Source organism: Schistocerca serialis, chromosome 6, assembly GCF_023864345.2.
Source record: "Schistocerca serialis cubense isolate TAMUIC-IGC-003099 chromosome 6, iqSchSeri2.2, whole genome shotgun sequence".
Taxonomy (NCBI): domain Eukaryota; kingdom Metazoa; phylum Arthropoda; class Insecta; order Orthoptera; family Acrididae; genus Schistocerca; species Schistocerca serialis.
In genome coordinates, this window is record NC_064643.1 from 288,320,425 (window position 1) to 288,343,640 (window position 23,216).

General features: G+C 43.4%; 1 protein-coding gene across 1 annotated transcript in view; it reads right to left on the bottom strand.

The window, feature by feature from the left end:
- LOC126484826 (ras-related protein rapB-like) overlaps nucleotides 1-23,216 on the bottom strand; it is a 410,456-nt gene that overhangs the window by 65,177 nt on the left and 322,063 nt on the right. The window contains exon 2 of the mRNA XM_050108422.1: nucleotides 9,327-9,418. Coding sequence (XP_049964379.1) covers nucleotides 9,327-9,418 — 92 coding nt within the window. The remainder of the gene's footprint in view (nucleotides 1-9,326; nucleotides 9,419-23,216) is intronic.

Here is a 23,216-nt window from a genome sequence, read left to right on the forward strand (position 1 = left end):
AAAACTAAGCCCAGTTTTAGAATCAGCACAAAAATTCTTGGAAGATGAGATATTTTACGTCTCATTTCACAGTCATATATGGAATATAGAAAGGAAAATCTCCTCTAAACTAAAACTAATATGAACTGAAATAGTGCTGGCCATCAGGCCTTAATTCTACTATGGGGTGCCGGCAGTTGTGGTCGAGCGGTTCAAGGTGCTTCAGTCTGGAACCGCGCGACCGCTACGGTCGCAGGTTCGAATCCTGCCTCGGGCATGGATGTGTGTACTGTCCTTAGGTTAGTTAGGTTTAAGAAGTTCTAAGTTCTAGGGGACTGATGACCTCAGAAGTTAAGTCCCATAGTGCTCAGTACTTATTTTTGTAACCTCATATACCTTAAACTTGTGGGGAGAGGCATACCGATAAACAGATATTTGAGACACCCCCGAAGGCAGTTCATACACAGATGGAAAGAAAAAATCGCAACAGCAAGAAGGAGTTGTGCGACATTCAAAATGTTCAAATGTGTGTGAAATCTTATGGGACTCAACTGATAAGGTTATCAGTCCCTAAGCTTACACACTGCTTAACCTAAATAATCCTAAGGACGAACACACACACCCATGCCCGAGGGAGGACTCGAACCTCCGCCGGGACCAGCTGCACAGTCCATGACTGCAGCGCCTAAGACCGCTCGGCTAATCCCGCGCGGCTGTGCGACGTTAACGAAAGTTGATACGCGTGTTTTTAAATCTGAAAGGTGATGTCCATTCAAATTTCATGCGAGACGCATAAGAATGGGGCTAGTAGGTTTGCTTTAAGTATGCTGTATAACGTTCGTGAACGTCAGTCACCTTTGAGACTAGACGTGGTGAGCCGATGTTAGTCAAGAATACCTTTAAGGCAACAAAAAGGCCATTATCAACGTCTCACCCGTTTGAACGAGGTCATCTATTAGGGCCACGAGAAGCTGGATGTTCCTTCTGCGATACTGCAGAAGTTATGGCAGGAATGTAGCCACTGTACACGATTGCTGGCAGCGGTGTTAATGAGAACGTACTGTCGCAAGAACACCAAGCACTGGATGAAGGCGTGGCACTACCTAGAGAGAAGACCATCGTGTTCGGCGTATGGATCTGGCGAATCGAACTGCATCTGCAGCAACAGTTAGAGCTGCAGTTGGCACCAAAATATACAACGAACTGTTACAAATCGGTTACTACAAGGACAGCTCCGAACCAGACGCCCTGTAGATTGCATTCCACTGACTCCAAGTCACCGCCATTAGCGACTTCAGTGGGTTGGAGGACAGGTTAGAAGTCTGTTGTTTTTTCTGATGAGATGTGGTTTTGCCCTGGTGCCAGTGAGGGCTGTGTGTTTGTTAGGAGGACAGTCGAGTGCCTGCAAACAACCTGTCTGAGTGCTGGACACACTGGACTACACCTGGAATTATGGTGAGTGCCGCAATTTTATGACAACGGGAGCACTCTCGTGGTTATTCCACGCAGCCCATGTGCAAATTTGCATTTTAGTCTGGTGATTCGACCTGTTGTGCTGCCATTTATGAGCAGCATTCGAGGGGGCTGGCCCAAGTACCGCTGTTTCAATTCAACACGCGTTACAGAGTACCGACATCTTGCCTTGGCCTGCTCGGGCACCAGATCTGTTTCCTATCGAGCACAATGGGACATCATTGGACGGCAACCCCATCGTCAGCCGCAAACAGCATTAACCGCTCTTGTATTGAGCGCTCAAGTGCAACAGACATGGAACTCCATCCCACAAACTGATATCCAGCACCTGTACAACACAATGCATATACGTTTGCAAGCTTTCATTCAACATTCTGCCGGTAACACCGGTGAGTAATGTACTAACATTTCACTTTTACAATGACATATCTCACACTTACGTTAACCTGTCATCACTCAATGTTAATTACTTAAATACGTTACCTAGACAAATATATTCCCGAAATTTGATTACTCTACGTCAACCATTCCTTGGTGTTCCGATTTTTTTCCGTCAATGTAGTGAGTTGATGTCGAAGTATGCCGTTAAGGCCGTCAGTACTTGTGTTTCTGTGAGCGCCTTCCAAATGTAAGTTCTCCACGGGGGGGAAAACATGGCCGATGGCTGTTGTTATTCTGAACTTCTATTCTAATGTGTGCTTACGAAATAAAGATCGTGGTATGAATACGTGGTTGTCATTTCTTAAAATTTACATAGCTTAAATGAACTTTACGATCAGGCCTCTGAAATCGTGTTTGGGGACTGAATAGTGTCAATAATTTAACTCAGAAGTTGATGGATAACAAGTTTTTTGGTGTGTGGTTTGACACTTCCAACAAAGGTAATCAAAAGTGTTACCCTTTTTGTGTAAGTTACTTTGATGTGCAAGCAGGCGTGTCCCACAGAATTCTAGATTTCTATGGGGACTCTGGTGAGTCTGCATCTGCAATGTTTGAACAGATCTTGAAAAGGATTCCAAAGCACAGAGGTGAATTTGTCCCAGGTTTCAAGTTTTACTGCAGACAATACAAATGTAAACTATGGGAGAGAAACTTTGTGTTCACTTGTTGTTGTTGTTGTTGTTGTGGTCTTCAGTCCAGAGACTGGTTTGATTCTATCCTGTACAAGCTTCTTCATTTCCCAGTACCTACTGCAACCTACATACTTCTTAATCTGTTTAGTGTATTCATCTCTTCGTCTCCCTCTACGATTTTTACCCTCCACGCTGCCCTCCAGTATTAAATTGGTGATCCCTTCATGCCTCACTTAAAAAAGGAAAATCGTGGTATCGTGAAATCAAATTGCTGCGCATATGTGGTCCATAATTGCTGTAAATCTTGTATGAATGTTATGTCAATAGATATTGAAATATTAGTTATTAAGACTTTCAACTATTTCTCATATTCAGCTAAAAGGGTATCTCAATTGAAACATTTATCTCAATTTCTTGATTTAGAATACGATGCTTTGTTGACACATGGACCTACAAGGTGGTTAAGCCTAAAGCCTGCCATAGAAAGATTGTTGAAAAATCTTCCTGCAATTATACAGTAATTTTCTACAGTAGATGATTGCCCCGGCTTCATTACAACAACTTGATTGATGTATCTGGTTCAGGAAAACAACTTATTTTAGTGGAATTTTACCTACAATTTTCCAGCAACTTTTAATTCATCATTCGTTCTTAGTGAAATCGATAAGTTGGATCTGTGGGAACAGCTGAATGATGGCTCAGAATTTAATTTTTTTGTCTTGAAGCTTAGAAAACGCCACACACTCTAACTGTTTACATTAATAGTTCCTCTCTCACTTGTATAAAAGCGTGTGATGAAAAGTCAACCATATTCTTATAAGACAAATCTAGAAGAAAAAGTCCTACAAACATGTCTGAAAACAAATACTTGTTGAGAGAGTGACAATTTACTTGTGTTAAGAACGACCAGTAGTCACAGCTGTGGTAGGTATTAGTCGACACCAACGTATCATGTATGCCGAACGACATCCTCAACGCCGCATATGTCAGAAAAAGAATTTCACAGTTTGTTCCAGAAACTTGTAGAATTGCGATTGTTTCCGACCAAGGCAGAGGTATTCCGCTAGATTTCTCACAGTTCTCACGCTGGATTTGCTAAGTACGAAACACAAAAAATAGAGTAGGTACCCCATTTCAACGAGAGTCTTCTTCTGATTATCTCTCAAGTACCGGCGGTTACCACTTTCTCAAACCTCAGCTAGCGAAAATTGTCTCACTAAAATTTCTACGTGATTTCCTAATTCCCATCGGCATAGTAGTGTATGTTCCTGTAGTCTTCATTACCAGTTCTCATGAATTCCAAGGAAGCAAGCTTTTAGAATCAAGCTTACATCTAGTGTCGAATTTCAAGGCAGGTACAAGCAGAACATACCGTCTAGAGCACACAAGAATATGTCAGTGAATGTTAGGTATCACTACTGCACGTGTTGTTGACGACTGTTCTGAAGTCGTGGCTAGGTGACGTCTTGTAGTCAAGACATTCAGAAGTGATTCAGTTTATCAGACGTTTATAGTTGTGAAGACAAGTTATTTCGGGCCAGGAAGATGATGTGAGAAACAAGGAAGGGACGCTAGATCAAGTTTTGTTCGGCACAAAATTTCTTGATAGGCGCTCTGGACAAAAACATTTAACATCTTTAAAGAATGTACGAGTGTACAGGATAGTAACGCTGTCCAAACTAGTAGAGAAATTCCGGAGTAATTCATAGCTTTAGTAGCGAGGAGCAATTAATTGACAACTCTCCTTCAGAGCTGGATAAAATATTTTTAATTAATCACCTACTCCACAACCTAAAACGGTAAGATACCTTTACGAATTTCAACGTCTACACGGTGGGAAAAGAATGGGAAATTTTGGAACGTGTTGTGGTCACTCCACGAGGTAGGTGTCACGGAATGACATATACAATGCTACTAGCACTGTCTTGCCATTTATTAAATGACAAGTTACTGAACACTTGTGCGAATTCAACTTATTTGACAAACATTAGTCTGACTTTCATAAACACCGCAGCACAAACACTGCACTAATTAAGGTAAACGGTGTCTTGAAATATGCCATGGACAACCGTGACACCACAACACTAACAGCACTAGACTTCAGCACAGGTTTTGATACTGACAACTTTGGCATATTGCTCAGGAAAATACGACAGCTAAATTTCTCAGACTGAAGTGCTACTTGAAAAACAGACAGCAATTTGTAGTCTGTGGGAATGAAAAATTGTCTTGGAAACATGTTACATCTGGAGGGCCACAGGCTTAATTCTTAAGCCCACTTTTGTTTTCCTTGTATGTCAATGAAATTTCCTTTGTTTTGTCTTTCTGTGAACATCTTTTCTATGGCGACGACCTACAGCTCTACCCGAGTGTCAGACCTGAAGGTGTCAGTAATTCTATTGTCCAGATAAATGAAGATCTGTCTTCAGTGGTAACTTGGATGAAAAACTTGAGTGTTAAAGGAAATGCAAAAAGGTCGTAAGTATGTTAGTAGCCTGTAAGAATGTAATAACTTCAGAATTCTGTGATCAATTTCCTCCCATTTCAGTCTACGGTAATAAGGTCCAGCATCAGAAAGCAGAGAAGAAAGTGGATGTAACTGAGGCAGAGAATACTGTCGCCAAGTGCCGGAAGACTTCCGCTTGCCTCGATGCCCTCAAAAAGATTCGAAACATGTTTGGAGAGGATATGAAAGGTCAACTCGTGCAGTCACTCTTTCTATCGAATCTTCGCTATTGTGATATAATTCAACATGTCACGAGTAGTGAAATACAAGACGGTTAGAATTAGCCATAAACGCTTGTATGCGTTACATCTGCAAAATTCGTCGACATGACCACGTCAGTGCTTCATACGTCCGGTTAGGGTGGCTGCTGCCCGACAAATTACGACACTACCACGCGCTGTGTCTACTTAACCGGCTCCTCAGGGCGCTACACCCCAGTAACAAGCAACAGAAATTAAGTTCCTGTCACGTCATCATACGCGAAACAAGGTTTCATTTATCTAGTATTCTAGATATATTCATAATACAAGAAGTTTTAAAAGTAACATAAACAGTTTAGACCATAAGAAACCTTTATTTTTGTGGTTACCGACTTCGGTTAGTTTCTGACCATCTTCAGATCTCATACTGTGGTGGTAGGCGTTAGCACTCCACGAACGTCAACTGCTCAGCAGTTCGTAACGCATGCTCCATTTGCCGCCACCGTGTACAGTCATGGTGTGAGGTCTGAAGATGGTCAGTAACTCACCGATACCGGTAACCACAAAAATAAAGATTTCTTGCGGTCGAGACTGTTTATATTAATTTTGAAGTACTAAAAAACCGCTGTTCTCCTCGAAAAATGTTCTCAAAAATGAATAATGCAAGAACTTCTGCAAATCTTTCGCTTTCGTTGCTGTCCGCCTCTGGAACAGCTACTTCGACTCTGCGCTTTTCGCACAATTTCAGGTCCTTCTACTTTTAAGAAGAAGTTTAAGCACTTCTTCTAACACATCTCATAAAATTAAAGTACTTGGCCAGCTTTTACTCTCCCAAATATCAAAGCCAGTGCTCCTATCTTTCTCCTTTCCCTTCTTTACGAGACATTCCATCTTTTCTTCCCTTAAGATATACCGCAAACTGTGGATGAAGAGCAACAAGCAGATTCCATATTCCTATATTTCCGAAAAGCGTTTGACTCGGTACCCCTCAACAGACTGTTAAAAGACTTCTGAGGTAATACAACCTAGTATGTTGTTCACTACGGTGAGTGTTCATCAGAGACAAGGCTTTTGTCAGGAGTGCGCCATGGAATAGTGATAGGACCGCTGTTATCATTTATGTACACGAATGATCGGCTGACAAGGGGGGCAGCAATTTGAGGTTTTTTGCTGATGATGCTGTGCCGTACTGGAAGGTGGCGAAGACGAGCGACTGCAAGAGGATACAAGGTGACTTAAACAAAGTTTCTAGTTGGTGTGATGAATGGCGGCAGGCTCTAAATGTAGGAAAATTTAATTTAATGCGGATGAGTGGAATAAACAACCTTGTAATGTTCGGATACAGCATTAGTACTGTACCGCGTGACACAGTCACGTCATTCAAATATCTGCGTGTAACATTGCAAATCGATGTGGAATGGAACGAGCATTTGAGGACTGGGGGAGGAAAGACGACTGCCCGACTTCGGTTTATTGGGAAAGCGTGGTTCATCTGTAAAGGAGACCACATGTAGAACACTGGTACAACTTACTCTTGAGTATTGTTCGAGTATTTCGGATCCGCACTAGGTCGGATTACAGGAAGCAATTCAGAGGCGGACTGCTAGATTTGTTACCGATGGGTTCAAATGGTTCAAATGGCTCTGAGCACTATGCGACTTAACTTCTGAGGTCATCAGTCGCCTAGAACTTGGAACTAATTAAAACTAACTAACCTAAGGACATCACACACATCCATGCCCGAGGCAGGATTCGAACCTGTGACCGTTGCGGTCGGTCGGTTCCAGACTGTAGCGCCCAGAACCGCACGGCCACTCCGGTCGGTTCCGATGGGTTCGAGCAACATGAAGAGTTGCGGAGATGATACGGTAATTCAAATAGGGTTCCCTCTAGGGAAGACGACCGTTGTTTTCGAGGAACACTACTGAGAAAATTTGGAGAACTAGATTTTGAAGCTGACTGCAGAACGATCTTACTGAAACCAACAAACATTTCATGTAAAGACCACGAAGGTAAGAGAAACCAGGGTTCATACGGAGGGATATAGAGAGCCGTTTTCCCTCCGCTCTGTCAGCGAATGGAACAGGAAAGGAAACGAGTAGTAGCGGTTCAAGGTTCCCTCCGCCATGCACCGTGTGTATGCAGTGCAGATGTAGATGTATCACTTTCCTCTTTCCCTCCATCCATCACACCAGTCTCTGTGCCCATTGCTAACAGCAATCATGATTAAAAACCTACCTTACTGTAATCTCTAGATGTTGTTTTATTTATCGTTTACAAATATAAACAATGTTTATGCGTTTTTTATATGCAGTATTGTAATTTTTGTTTGCTAAATATACTATAGCATGATTACTATAATACACGCAATGTAACACATGTAGAACACCTGTTTAGATGTAAGGACGGGGGCCTGATGGCACTAATTTTAGCAGGTTAATTAAATAAATAAATAATCTTAGCGGGAAGGTTAGTGTTGTCTGTTGCCCTAGTCAACCAAAAGGTGAGTGTGGTCGTATCGCAAGCCGTAAGTTGTTAAAATCAACGTCAAAAGGAGGCTCAGAAATATTTGAGTGTGTCACTGTACAAACATAGGTACAGAAAGTGGCTTTTGAAACAAGCAGATGAATATTCGTGTCTTATATAATAATAAGTGAAGGAAATTAGGATTTATTGTCCCGCCTGTAACGATGTTATTAGATACAGAACAAAAGCTTGATTTGCGGCGGATGGCGAATGAAACCAACCCTGCACTTCAAATAACATCCCGGGAATCGCTTTAACGCTTTAGATAAATCAGGGCAAACATATTGGGTTGGCGCATAAGTTCGTAGTGTTTCTTCAAAAGTTTAAACGCAACAGATACACTCAACAAAGTTTTTAGTCATCAATAATATATTCTCCTTCACTATTTACAACAGTCTGCCAACGCTGGAGTAACTTCTCGATTCCGCGACTGTAGAAATCACGTGCTTTTGAGGCGAAGTACTCGTCAAGACATGTTCGTAGAGCATTTTCATACGGAAAGGAATTTCCTTGAAGGTTTTTCGATAGAGAGTGGAAAATGTTAAAATATGACGGCGCAAGATCAGGTGAATAAGGTGGGTGCAGAGTGACTTCCCATGCCAACTCCTGTACAGCTTTTCTTGGCAGTGTAGCATAATGCAGGCGGGCATTATCGTGGAGTAGAATCACTTCACGCAGTCTTGCTGGTCGTTGTTCTTGGATTGCGTCTGCAAGACGACTCAATTTTTGACAGTAGACGTCAGCAGTGGTTGTTACACCTCAAGGAAGCAATTCGCAGTACACCACACGGTCGCTGCCCAACAGATGCATATGGTTATCATTTGTGGATGCACGCAGGTCTTTGTACAGGGCATTGCTTCTTTGTTTGGGCTCAATCATCCCTTTCTTTTCCTTACGTTAGCATAAAGACACACTTCTCGTCACCAGTAACGATACAGAGTAGGAATAGTCGGTGCTGTTCACGAACCACCTGCTGATTTTTGTGATTTTGGCTTAGCGCATGCGATAGCCATAAACCCGATTTTAGAATCTTCCCCATTGCATCCAAATGTCGCAAAATGATGGAATGATCACAACTCATCATATTTTCCAGTTCTCGAGTACAGTGGCGTGGAACACTGCGGATTAATGCCTTTAAACGATCTTGTCAAACCCCGAAGGTTCTCCTGAATACGGCGCAAATGCTCCTAGCTGCCTCCGCTGGTGTCATCCCAGTGTTGAACCCAAACAGAGGAATATGTCGGAAACGTTCCAATTTCTCCACTTGGCACTCCATTTTCTAGCGTCTACAGCGCCATTCACTACCTCCAAGTGACAGAATGACAATATGTAAACTCAAATAGCAACGGTGAACTACAACTGGGAAATGGCAATCGATGAATAAATCCATAGCAACCGGGACACCAACATACCCAACAAAAACGCTACGAGCCTATGCAACAGCCTAATCAATCTGCATATTAAACCGGGGAACTGACACTCCGTCCTTTCGAGTAAGAATGTAGTGTATTACGACTGAGACACCTCGCTTGGGTCTTAATTAAAGGCATTGTATTTTACAGCACTTACCGACATCTCTGAGGCTGGGTGGTCGACGATTTCAAGTTCGGCTTCGCGTCCATCCAGCATCACGGACACCGTCTTCTGGCCGAACTCCTCATCTGCAACAAATAGAAAAGTCATCAGCTGCAGTTCACCATACTTGTTCCACATACTGGCTGCCGTTAATTTTTCATAAACCCGAAACCAGAATTTTGCCGTTTATCTGAAACACACATTAGATTTCATTCCACACGTTAAGAGTTCAACACTAATGTGACTTAGATACCAGTCCACTCTGAGAAAGAAACATTTCAGCTTGGATCAAAAAATTAAAAAAAAGTATATATATCTGGTGTCTGTTCTTTCGGACATGTCCGAAAGTTCAGACAACAGTTAAGACAAAAAGGAATTACAAACATTATCTGCGATCATCATTGAGTTAAATCAATGGGGTAAGTTGAAACTGGTGCGGGACCGTGATCTAAACCCGGGTCTCCTGCTCACTAGGCAGATGCTCTGACCCCAAGCCATCGCAACTTCTTGGACTACCCCAGCGCGCCTCCCGTCACACTCAAATTCTCAACTTATTAAGACGCTACTAATTTACCGGTTATTGTCATTACTCGCAGCATTTCGCCGATTCCTATAAGAGTTCGAACTTTCCCCATCGATTTAAATCAATGTCCGTTCGCAGCCAATGTCTGCAATTCCTTCGTGTCTTTACAAGTTAGTGTCCAAATTCAGTCCCTAGATTGCTTTCCCTTATTCTGGTCATATTGAAGTAAAGGAAAGCTACATAGAGACTGAATTTGGACATTTTTCCATTAAACTGCCAATTCAAGTTCACTTGAAAATTCAGTGTGCAACTGACTTGAAATGTAGAAGAAGACTTCTAACGTTGTTTAAATTGACTGGGGACAGCCTGCAACTGAGTATAAATGATTGTACTTTCCGGCCTCAGTGCTTTGAGATCGAAAAGATGAAGCTCATTGTTGGGTCTGGATATTACAGAGGAGAAATGCTCCTATCGGACCACAAAAAATACAAGTATGTTCTTGTTTATTTAAAGGCTCTAACTGAAAAGTAAAGTACCAGCTTTTTTCTTTCCCTGCTGCAGGAGGGCATGTTACGCATATGAAAAGGAATATCTTGGTTAGCAAAATTTAGATAATTTACCTACCTCAAACCGAATTCACGTGCAAAAAACCTTTGAATGTGCTTCAGTATTGCAAGATGCGGTTCTCAGATGATAACGGAGACACTTTACAGGATGTTTGTCCGTGCTACGTCACTTCATAAACTACGTTTTCGCCCCACAGCTGGTTTTCCGTGGCTATTTCACTTGTATAAGCAGGGTAACTTTGAACCTCCGTATTTTGGAAAAAGACATGAGGAAAATTTTCAAGACTGTTCAGGATCGGGATCTTAGGAGTACATCATATAAATTATAGCCATTTTCTGTGCATAGCCGTCTTGGAATCCATGGCTGGGTTTTAGAAAAAAAGTTCTTGGGCGTTTCTCGATAACGGGCAAAAGTTTTTGGAAACGAGGAGATGGAGCTCCTACACAAATGCTTAGAGAATATCCGTTAAAATTTCAGAAAGTTACTGCAGTTGTTTATTATTTAGATTTCGCCTCATGCAGGATTTTACGTGTAGAGTTAGGGTAAGTTTAAACGTCTTTATCTTGGAATCGGATAAAGCCATCAAGAAACTTTTCAAGGTTGTTCGGGATAGGAGTCTTAAGATTATATCGTAAATATTTCAGCCATTTTCTGTGCATAACCGTCATGGAATTCTCGGCTCGACTTTGGCCTGTTGGTGAGGCGAATGTGTAGTAAAACAAAGATTTTTGTGGGGTTTTACGAGGAACCGCCCATGAAATGATGTCGTCTCCACAAGTCCGATCAGTCCCACCATAGACCATATCATGTGCAAAAATAACCAACCGATTTGCTCCGTTTGCCTAAGCAGTAGAGTAATGGTTATACTTTGACCCTGTAGTGTAGAATAGTGACATTAAGGCAATCCTTCTGTTGGCTATGCTAATCATCCCTAGTGCAAGAGCTATACAGAATATTCGACCATCACTTTCTATCACCAACAGAAATCTAGGTAAGGGCGTTGGAAGAATCCTTTTCTCATGCGCGGCGTTTTGGGAGATACTGGTACACACGCTGTCGCATACATACCGATGTCCAACTAGAAAAGTTCCCATGTTATCTGCGCCATCCATTATAGCAATATACAGACAGAACGTGGTACGTTTTCGAGTTTTCGTTCGAGTTGAAGGTTTTATGCACAATATTTCGGTAACTAACGCAGTTTCCTTTTTCGGTTGGGGTTATACATCTCTGTGGTGTAGATTCAAACGAGAAATTTTTGGGCCGTTTTAGAACCCTCGGTTCATTTCCGTCAAATCTCAGGCAGCGAGGAGAGAAGCAAATGAGTTCCCTATTGAGGGTATTACGTACTGAGTAGAAATAGACAGTTCTGGAATCTGCCGATAATCAGCGGGAAGCTACGTCTAACTTTGGTTGGAACCGGAGAATTAGAATTATTTTTGTGAAGGTGAGTCAAAAAGTATTTGCACAATATTTTTCTAATGTGTTACAACAACAGTTAAAAATTTGCAATAGCGTCATTTTTAGTGTTCCCTACCTCAGTCGGTATAAACAGAACCCTTATAGGATCACTTTGTTGTCCGTCTGTGTATCTTTCTGTCTGTCTGGCCGACTATTAAAAAACCCTTTTTCTTAGGAACGGATAGACGTATCAAGTTGAAATTTGCGTTTCATACCGAGGTCAAAGGTTCCTTGGTGATGTAAAAAATGGAATCTTTTAAGTAAATGCAATCAAAAGTTGCGGCCATTTGTGTCACATAGTTTACGTGGTCGTCGCCACCACACACTGCTGCACTTATTTCACTCTTGACACCTGCTTCAGACCATCCATACGGGGGACAAAGTTTTCTGTTGGGTCAATAACAAGCCTCACAACTAGTAATCTGGTGTCGTCACTAAGACGACTGACCAAGCTCATTATACCACTCACGGCAAATGAGGCCCAAAGACGGCACCAAAACCATCTTCGGTTTCGTTACTATTGTGATCCTGTCGTAGATTTTCGTTTTCACAAACGCTGCCTGCAACCTAAACTGCTGCCCTCGAACAGTCTCTACTGGTGCGCTGACTTTTACCGCAGACGACTCTGCCATAAGAGGTCGACTCTGTTCGCGGGAGCCGCCGTTCACAGCTACATCTGTCACGGACATCGAATCTCACCAGCTGTTCAGCCCTTGGCTTCCTCAACAGCGGCAATACTGCACACACTTGCGGCATTGGAAGGACATCCTACCTCCAGTATTTTGATGGATGGAGCCAGTGATTCATCAGGCGAATGTCGGGAGGCGTGTTGGTTGCCTTCGCGCCACAACCAATTCCATTAGCAGCGCCACGGCACAGACCTCCCCCACACTGTGCGACGATGAGGCGCTGTTTTTTTTATGAGGGGGAGGGCGGGGAGGAATCGATGGTGTCTTCGTCTACCGCACACTGCACGCCGTTCACATCTCGGCGTGAGTCGATGGATTGAAACCTCCCACCAGCGCACCTTCGCAGAATTACGTTATGAGTGGCGGATGGCTCGGGACTCATATATTTGGGGTTCTTGTACTGTTTTCCTTTTGCATGCTAAGATCGATGTAGTCATCATGTCCATCTCCAAATAGTGTAATTTCTTCCGGTTGAACACGAGTTAGTATCAGATGCATCCCTGGCTCTTCCTGCAGACTTTGCCAGTAAGTATTGGTTTGTTACAAGTGAATACTGTGCAGATTCTGTGATACAATTTGTCTCTCAATTTTTGGTTTGAAGTGGACATTTCGTACAAATCAAATTTTGGTTTTCCTCTTGAATTTTATATCAATAAAGGCTGGTCAAAGTGCACCCGTCATTAATTTTGGTGTCCGCCTCGATAGCTGAGTGGTCGGCGTGACGGACTGCCGTCCTATGGAGCCCGGGTTCAATTCCCGGCTGGGTCGGGGATTTTCTCCGCTCAGAGACTGGGTATTGTGTTGTCTTCATCAACATTTCATCCCCATCCGGAGCGCAGGTCGCCCAATATGGCGTCGAATGTAATAAGACCTGCACCAAGGCGGCGGGACCTGCCCCGTAAGGGGCCTCCCGGCCAATGACGCCAAACGCTAAATTCCATCAATTTTGGTAGTTAAATAAATCCCTTAATTCCTCTGCTACACTCTACGGAAAGAAAGCCGACGCTCCACGATGGAATTATCTGAATGAGACAGAAAACGGTAGATATGATGTACATGTAAAGACAAATAATGATTACACTTTCAGAAAAATTGGATGATTTATTTGAGAAAAAGCGCTTGACAAGTTGAGCGTCAGCAACATACTGATCCACCTCTGGCCCTTAGTATTGACTGACAGAGTTCTTGGATGTCCTCCTGAAGGATATCGTACCAAATTCTGTCCAATTGGCGCTTTATATCCTCAAAAGCCCTTGCTGGTTGAAGGCCCTGCACATAATGCTCCAAAGGTTCTTAATCGGGTAGAGTTCCGGCTTCCTTGATAACAAGGTAGGTTTTGACACGAACGAAGAGAAGCAGAGGCTCTTGCTGCGTGCGGGCGGTCAGTATTTTGCTAAAATGTAAGCTCAGGATGGGTTACCATGGAGGATTCATCACTGAAGACAATCAACTCCAATGAGATTCCAGGCCGAAGAAGTGTCTGGGGATACCAACCTGACTGTCGCAGTCATGCGTCCCGAAAATCTAGAGTGATGGTCTGGGGTGTCATTTCTTTTCGTAGCAGAAGCTCTTTGGTTGTCATCCGCGCACCCTTACAGCACAGCGGTACGTCGACGGTATATTCTGCACCCTGTTTCGGTCCCCTTCATGATAAGGTATCTTTGGGCTACATTTCAGTAAGATAATGCCCGCCCTCAGATGGCGGGTGTTTGTACTGCTTGTCTTCGTGATTACCAAACCCTGCCTTACTGTATATTCTACACCCTCTTTAGCAGCCCTCATGACAAGGTATCTTGGACTTACATTTCAGCAAGATAACGCCCGCCATCACATGACGAGTGTTTCTATTGCGTGTATTCGTGCTTGCCAAACCCTGCCTTGGCCAGCAAGCTCTAAGATCCCACCACAGCAGAGAACGTTTGGAGCATTATGGACTGGGCCTTTCAATCAGCTCAGGATTTTGACGATTTAAAGCGTTAACCCGCTCGGGACAATATCCAACAACTCTGTCAATTAATACCAAGCCGAATAACTTCTTGCATAAGGGCCATAGGTGGACTAACGCGTTATTCACAAGCTCAATTTGTGAAACTCTTTCTCTTGAATAAATCATCCAGCTTTTCTCCAACTGTACTCATTTGTTTGTCTATAAATGTGCATCACATCTACCGATTTCGCGCCATTCGGGTAATTCGTTCATTGTGCTTCGTTCTATTTTGACTTAGAGTGTAGTAATTCTGGCAAGGCTCACACTCGCGACTCATTTGTCAGGACCATTATTTCCCCAGTCTTTGCAGCTGCGAACAGTTGGTCAAATTACGTCTCAGTCTGAGTCAGAGTGGTCCACGTGCGGATCGAGAGGGTTCACAATTCAGTAACACCTTGTACCCTGATCCAGGATGATAACAGCCGACTTCACAGGGCTGTGTCCTTACATCCTTGATTGACGAACACACTGGCACCACGTCGCACTTCGTTCGACTCACCAGATTACTGAATATTCATCCTGTCTATTAATGTTTGCGACTACTTGTAACAGCAATCAGCATTCCCACAATTTGGTATCTCTGCGGGGTCTAATCAATGAGTTGCTTCATCTGAATACGCCGTACCAGAAGAAACGTCTGGACTTCTTTTCTCAGCGAATTATCACTACTAGAAGTGTTGCTAAACGCTGTTATTGTATTGTCTCTTTTTATCCAGTGTGTTTACGTGTATAGCGTAGGAATAGATTGGAAAAAAGACTAAAGGACATCTCCGAACGTTATTACGGCTTGTGTTTGTAGACGTGCCAATCCCTTGAAAGTAAGTTTCATGAAATTCTGGGGGCGCCAATGAGTAGCATTTGAAAATAAACGTATGAAGTACTTGTTCACATTTTTGTGTCTCACAAGGCACTTAAAAGAATTGCAGCAGATGTATAGCTTGTAGGCCGGCTAATTCGCCTCCAATTCGCTGGGCAATCAGAAATAAAGTGCCCTGTTTCACAATCGTGACGGCTGTTGCTCGTAAAGCATCGGGAAAGAGCTTACAGAGGCGCGTGTTTACGATGTAGACAAGCAGACGTAACAACGTAATAACATGTTAACCTCTGTCGCTCAAAAGCATGCGTCACAGGAGCCGTGGCTGTAAACAACCGACTTCCCGGCGCTTTGATCAGGGCAGCGGCACGGTCCAGCTGCGCTTACAAAAGAGCTAGTCAACTTCACACGCGCTGCAGCAGCAAGTATTTCTGAACGCAGTGATCTCTCCGGCTATGTTTATTACTCGCAATGTATTAACTCCGCGAACAAAACACTCGCCTAACAATACATTTTCCCGTTTTTGGCCCTTTCCTACCATAATGAATTACATTGTGATATTTCTCAAATTTCTTGCTTTTCGTCTTTACACTGTGACGGGCTTCACGCATATCACGCATTCCCGAAGATGATATACTATATGTGATCAAAAGTATCCGGACACCTGGCTGAAAATGACTTACAAGTTGGTGGCGCCCTCCATCGGTAATGCTAGATTCAGTATGGTGTTGGCCCACCCTTAGCCTTGGTGACAGCTTCCACTCTGGCAGGCATACGTTCAATCAGGTGCTGGAAGGTTTCTTTGGGAATGGCAACTCATTCTTCACCGAGTGCTGCATTGAGGAGAGGTATCGATGTCAGTCGGTGGGGCCTGGCACGAATTCGGCGTTTCAAAACATTCCAAAGGTGTTATATAGGAATCAGGTCAGGACTCTGTGCAGGCCAGTCCATTACAGAGATGTTATTGTCGTGTAACCACTCCGTCAGAGGCCGTGCATTATGAACAGGCGCTCGATCGTGTTGAAAGATGGTCTTCAACAGTGAGAAGCTAGAAGGTGTTTAAAACATCAATGTAGGCCTATGCTGTGATAGTGCCACGCAAAACAACAAACTGTGCAAGCCCCCTCCATGAAAAACACGACCATAACACCACAGCATCCGAATTTTACTGTTGGCACTACAGACGCTGGCAGATGACGTTCACCGACATTCGCCATACCCACACCCTGCCATCGGATCGCCACATTGTGTATCGTGATTCGTCACTCCACACAATGTTTTTACACTGTTCATTCGTCTAATGTTTACTCTCCTTACACCAAGCGAGGCGTCGTTTGGCGTTTACAGGCGTGATGTGTGGCTTATGAGCAGCCGCTCGATCATGAAATACAAGTTTTCTCAACTCCCACCTAACTGTCATAGTATTTGCAGTGGATTCTGATGCAGTTTGGAATTCCTGTGTGATGGCCTGGATAGATGTCTGCCTATTACACATTACGACCCTCTTAAACTGTCGGCGGTCTCTGTCAGTCAACAGATGAGGTCGGCCTGTACGCTTTTTTGCTGTACGCGTCCCTTCACGTTTCCACTTCACTGTCACGTCGTAAACAGTGGACCTAGAGATGTTTAGGAATGTGGAAATCTCGCGTACAGACGTATGACAAAAGTGACATCAAATCACCTGAGAACGTTCAAAGTCCGTGAGTTCCATGGAGCACCCCATTCTGCTCTCTCACGACATCTAATGATTACTGAGGTCGCTGATATGGAGTACCAGGCAGCACAATGGACCTAGAATGAAAAACGTATGTTTTTGGAGGTGTCCGTATACTTTTGATCACATAGTGTATGCTTCAGCCGAGGGCCTTACAATGAAATGAAAGCTTTTCGACTTACGTCTAACAATAATATCCAAGCTAAGTCGCAAATGAATCACAGATCTTTCCCATGAGGTGTTCATTTCATATCCTCCCTTCGTCTGTCTCTATCCATCTCTTTCCCTCTCCTCCCTTTCCTCCCACCCTCCTCCTCGCTCCAAGCTCGTACTCGACCTCTTCATCCAACTTCATCTCTTCACTCGTCTTTCACTCACACTCACATTCACTCACGCCCTGACTCTCTCTTTCTCTCGCTGTCTCCCTCGCTGTGTGTGTGTGTGTGTGTGTGTGTGTGTGTGTGTGTGTGTGTGTGTGTGCGCGTGCGTGCGTGCGTGCGTGAGTGTTCGTGTATATATTCTAAAATCAAAAGTCTCGTATTGTTAAAGCTGATGGTGTCAATTCCACTTGCTGCACCTGGTTCGAGGTTCGAACCCGTGCCATACCTAACTTAACCGTGTGTCTGTTTCAGTGTGGTACATTTTGTCATTTTTCGTGCCTGACCTAGGAGTGAAATAACAGGTACCACCTAGGATGCTATGGTACTTTGTAAAAACTCATTCACATTGTTGTTTAGTAAATTTTTAGATAATACAACAAAGACATTCGCCATGTTAAAACTACTATTCATAGTCCGGAAATTTTTAGCTCTAGTGTTCATGGCCACTTTATGCCTCCCGCACCACTTCCTAATATAGCACATAAGCACGATGAACAAGACTGTGGGATGTCCATAAATATAAGTATGTTGTTTTTCCATTGTCTCGTAAAAATATTTGGTAACACCTTCCGTATGTCAGACATGAAATTATTTGTGAATCATCATTTTTTTTCGTTGCGTATAAACTGGTCCATTTGATTTGGGGCGTGCAGCCACAGGCACTCTATTTCTTGAATTGATACTTCGGGCGTTCATCTTCCTTTCGCCTTCTGAGTGAGGTGAAAGACTGACGTTACAGCACTGCATTTAAAACATGAAAGCAGCGTCGGTGTGCTTTTGGCCATTAAAAACACAGGGGGCCAGAGATGTCGTTCGGTGGCGAAGAGTTTAGTATGAACTGAGTCTGTGATTAGACGATCGATCCATATATGTTATACTGTAGCGACTTCCTTACGAAGTGATCAAATATACCGTCGGATTCCATGCTTTACCTAATATTTATTCATCAGCCTGCAATGAATGAGTTCTTAGGGTAGGCGCAGGTACTTGATGGTAAATTGGATTTGCCTGGGAAGGAAATTGCTCTGGCTGGCCTAAGTTATTAAATGAGGAATCAAAACACTCGAAAGGCTACTGTACGAGCAAATCCGTCACGAAACTATCCGTCGAGAACCGGTACCAGTGTTGTCAGAGCTATGCTTCTACATCTACATCACATCTACATTTACATCTGCATCTGCTTCTTTATAACGTAAGCCATTACACAGTGCGTGGCGTACGGTATTTTGTTACACTATCACTTTCCCCTCTTCTTGTTCCAGCCGCGAATGGTTTACGGGAAGAAAGCTTGCTGGTAAGGTTCCTTGCGCTTCCAGTGATCAGTCTGGAGTCGTGTAAACAGACAATAGTGTGTCTTTCTGCCTATTTATGCATAATACGGTGCATTTGTTTAACTTGAGAGTCAATTTCCACTCCCTGCACCAAGTGTTGATCCTCTGAAGATCTTCCTGCATTTGGCTGCAATTGCGTTCAGATTAATCTGCATACAATAGCATCATCTGCAAAAAGCAGCTTCTCCCAGGAACCACAGTGGGTGGGAACTATCGACTTCGCTGACAAAAGAACGATGCCAAGTATCCATAAAAGCGTTTTCCACGAAGTATTTTTATCACAGCAACAGTTTGAAATAGGACTAATTCTGTGTCAGCAGGATGAAAAATCCTGCATCAGATATTCACCTTGCTTTAGGTAGAAGAAAAACGAAATTTCACTCTGGGTGTACAGAGTTCGTGAAAAATTCAAGAAACACTTTTTACACGTGATTAGCTACTTGGGTGGTGTGTTCAGAACATCAGTAACTGCAGTGCAGCATTTATCTTCAAACTGAACTTCACCAACATACTACTCGTGACGCAAATGACAATACCGACGCGAGGGAGGAACAGTCTACGAAGTTTCTGGATCAGAAATTCAAATATAATTTTAGAATTTCTCTTCCATTCTTGTTTTACATGTAATAAATTCTCCTAACTGCTTACGGCAACCTATTATTATGCGTATCTGACAAAATGAGACAATCGCAAATAGACTACCGTAAACAATCGAAGAAACGAGTCACATGTTAGCAAAAAGTAGTAAAAAAGAATCACACTTAAAATGTATTCTCTACATTTCCTCCTGTTCTTTATTTCATGAACGTCAGTAACCAGTAAAGACCTACAGTAGTTGGGAAACATTGTGGTACTAGATTTCCTCTGATAACTGGTTTCCGCTTGAGAAATGTCCTGGTGGAGACACTCTCCATTTTAGTCACCAACGGCGGCAAGATTATCCAGAAGTAAGCCCAAATTATTATTCAACAAATAACTTTAAGTGACATGTTACATCCCATAAGGTGACGTGATCTCAGTAGTTACACTACTGGTCATTAAAATTGCTACACCACGAAGATGACGTGCTACAGACGCGAAATTTAACCGACAGGAAGAAGATCTACATCTACATCTACATTGATACTCCGCAAGCCACCCAACGGTGTGTGGCGGAGGGCACTTTACGTGCCACTGTCATTACCTCCCTTTCCTGTTCCAGTCGCGTATGGTTCGCGGGAAGAACGACTGTCTGAAAGCCTCCGTGCGCGCTCTAATCTCTCTAATTTTACATTCGTGATCTCCTCGGGAGGTATAAGTAGGGGGAAGCAATATATTCGATACCTCATCCAGAAACGCACCCTCTCGAAACCTGGCGAGCAAGCTACACCGCGATGCAGAGCGCCTCTCTTGCAGAGTCTGCCACTTGAGATTATTAAACATCTCCGTAACGCTATCACGGTTACCAAATAACCCTGTGACGAAACGCGCCGCTCTTCTTTGGATCTTCTCTATCTCCTCCGTCAGACCGATCTGGTACGGATCCCACACTGATGAGCAATACTCAAGTATAGGTCGAACGAGTGTTTTGTAAGCCACCTCCTTTGTTGATGGACTACATTTTCTGTGGACTCTCCCAATGAATCTCAACCTGGTACCCGCCTTACCAACAATTAATTTTATATGATAATTCCACTTCAAATCGTTCCGCACGCATACTCCCAGATATTTTACAGAAGTAACTGCTACCAGTGTTTGTTCCGCTATCATATAATCATACAATAAAGGATCCTTCTTTCTATGTATTCGCAATACATTACATTTGTCTATGTTAAGGGTCAGTTGCCACTCCCTGCACCAAGTGCCTATCCGCTGCAGATCTTCCTGTATTTCGCTACAATTTTCTAATGCAGCAACTTCTCTGTATACTACAGCATCATCCGCGAAAAGCCGCATGGAACTTCCGACACTATCTACTAAGTCATTTATATATATTGTGAAAAGCAATGGTCCCATAACACTCCCCTGTGGCACGCCAGAGGTTACTTTAACGTCTGTAGACGTCTCTCCATTGATAACAACATGCTGTGTTCTGTTTGCTAAAAACTCTTCAATCCAGCCACACAGCTGGTCTGATATTCCGTAGGCTCTTACTTTGTTTATCAGGCCACAGTGCGGAACTGTATCGAACGCCTTCCGGAAGTCAAGAAAAATAGCATCTACCTGGGAGCCTGTATCTAATATTTTCTGGGTCTCATGAACAAATAAGGCGAGTTGGGTCTCACACGATCGCTGTTTCCGGAATCCATGTTGATTCCTACATAGTAGATTCTGGGTTTCCAGAAATGACATGATACGCGAGCAAAAAACATGTTCTAAAATTCTACAAGAGATCGACGTAAGAGATATAGGTCTATAGTTTTGCGCATCTGCTCGACGACCCTTCTTGAAGACTGGGACTATCTGTGCTCTTTTCCAATCATTTCGAACTCTCCGTTCCTCTAGAGACTTGCGGTACACGGCTGTTAGAAGGGGGGCAAGTTCTTTCGCGTACTCTGTGTAGAATCGAATTGGTATCCCGTCAAGTCCAGTGGACTTTCCTCTATTGAGTGATTCCAGTTGCTTTTCTATTCCTTGGACACTTATTTCGATGTCAGCCATTTTTTCGTTTGTGCGAGGATTTAGAGAAGGAACTGCAGTGCGGTCTTCCTCTGTGAAACAGCTTTGGAAAAAGGTGTTTAGTATTTCAGCTTTACGCGTGTCATCCTCTGTTTCAATGCCATCATCATCCCGTAGTGTCTGGATATGCTGTTTCGAGCCACTTACTGATTTAACGTAAGACCAGAACTTCCTAGGATTTTCTGTCAAGTCGGTACATAGAATTTTACTTTCGAATTCAATGAACGCTTCACGCATACCCCTCCTTACGCTAACTTTGACATCGTTTAGCTTCTGTTTGTCTGAGAGGTTTTGGCTGCGTTTAAACTTGGAGTGGAGCTCTCTTTGCTTTCGCAGTAGTTTCCTAACATTGTTGTTGTACCACGGTGGGTTTTTCCCGTCCCTCACAGTTTTACTCGGCACGTACCTGTCTAAAACGCATTTTACGATTGCCTTGAACTTTTTCCATAAACACTCAACATTGTCAGTATCGGAACAGAAATTTTCGTTTTGATCTGTTAGGTAGTCTGAAATCTGCCTTCTATTACTCTTGCTAAACAGATAAACCTTCCTCCCTTTTTTTATATTCCTATTAACTTCCATATTCAGGGATGCTGCAACGGCCTTATGATCACTGATTCCCTGTTCTGTACATACAGAGTCGAAAAGTTCGGGTCTGTTTGTTATCAGTAGGTCCAAGATGTTATCTCCACGAGTCGGTTCTCTGTTTAATTCAAAAAAATGGTTCAAATGGCTCTGAGCACTATGGGACTCAACTGCTGAGGTCATTAGTCCCCTAGAACTTAGAACTAGTTAAACCTAACTAACCTAAGGACATCACAAACATCCATGCCCGAGGCAGGATTCGAACCTGCGACCGTAGCGGTCCTGCGGTTCAAGACTGCAGCGCCTTTAACCGCACGGCCACTTCGGCCGGCTCTCTGTTTAATTGCTCGAGGTAATTTTCGGATAGTGCACTCAGTATAATGTCACTCGATGCTCTGTCCCTACCACCCGTCCTAAACATCTGAGTGTCCCAGTCTATATCTGGTAAATTGAAATCTCCACCTAAGACTATAACATGCTGGGAAAATTTATGTGAAAAATTTTCTCTCAGTTGTTCTGCCACTAATGCTGCTGAGTCGGGAGGTCGGTAAAAGGAGCCAATTATTAACCTAGTTCGGTTGTTTAGTGTAACCTCCACCCATAATAATTCACAGGAACTATCCACTTCTACTTCACTACAGGATAAACTACTACTAACAGCGACGAACACTCCACCACCAGTTGCATGCAATCAATCCTTTCTAAACACCGTCTGTACCTTTGTAAAAATTTCGGCAGTGCTGTGATATGCAAAGGATTAGCTTTTCAGAGCATTCACACAAGGTTGGGGCCGGTGGCGACACCTACAACGTGCTGACATGAGGAAAGCTTCCAGCCTATTTCTTATACACAAACAGCAGTGGACCGCCGTTGCCTGGTGAAACGTTGTTGTGATGCCTCGTGTAAGGAGGAGAAATGCGTACCATCACGTTTCCGACTTTGATGAAGGTCGGAATGTAGCCTATCGCGATTGCGGTTTATCGTACCGCGACATTGCTGCTCGCGTTGGTCGAGATCCAATGACTGTTAGCAGAATATGGAGTCAGTGGGTTCAGGAAGGTAATACGGAACGCCGTGTTGGATCCCAACGGTGTCGTATCACTAGCAGTCGAGGTGACAGACATCCGCATGGCTGTAACGGATCGTGCAGCCACGCCTCGATCCCTGAGTCAACA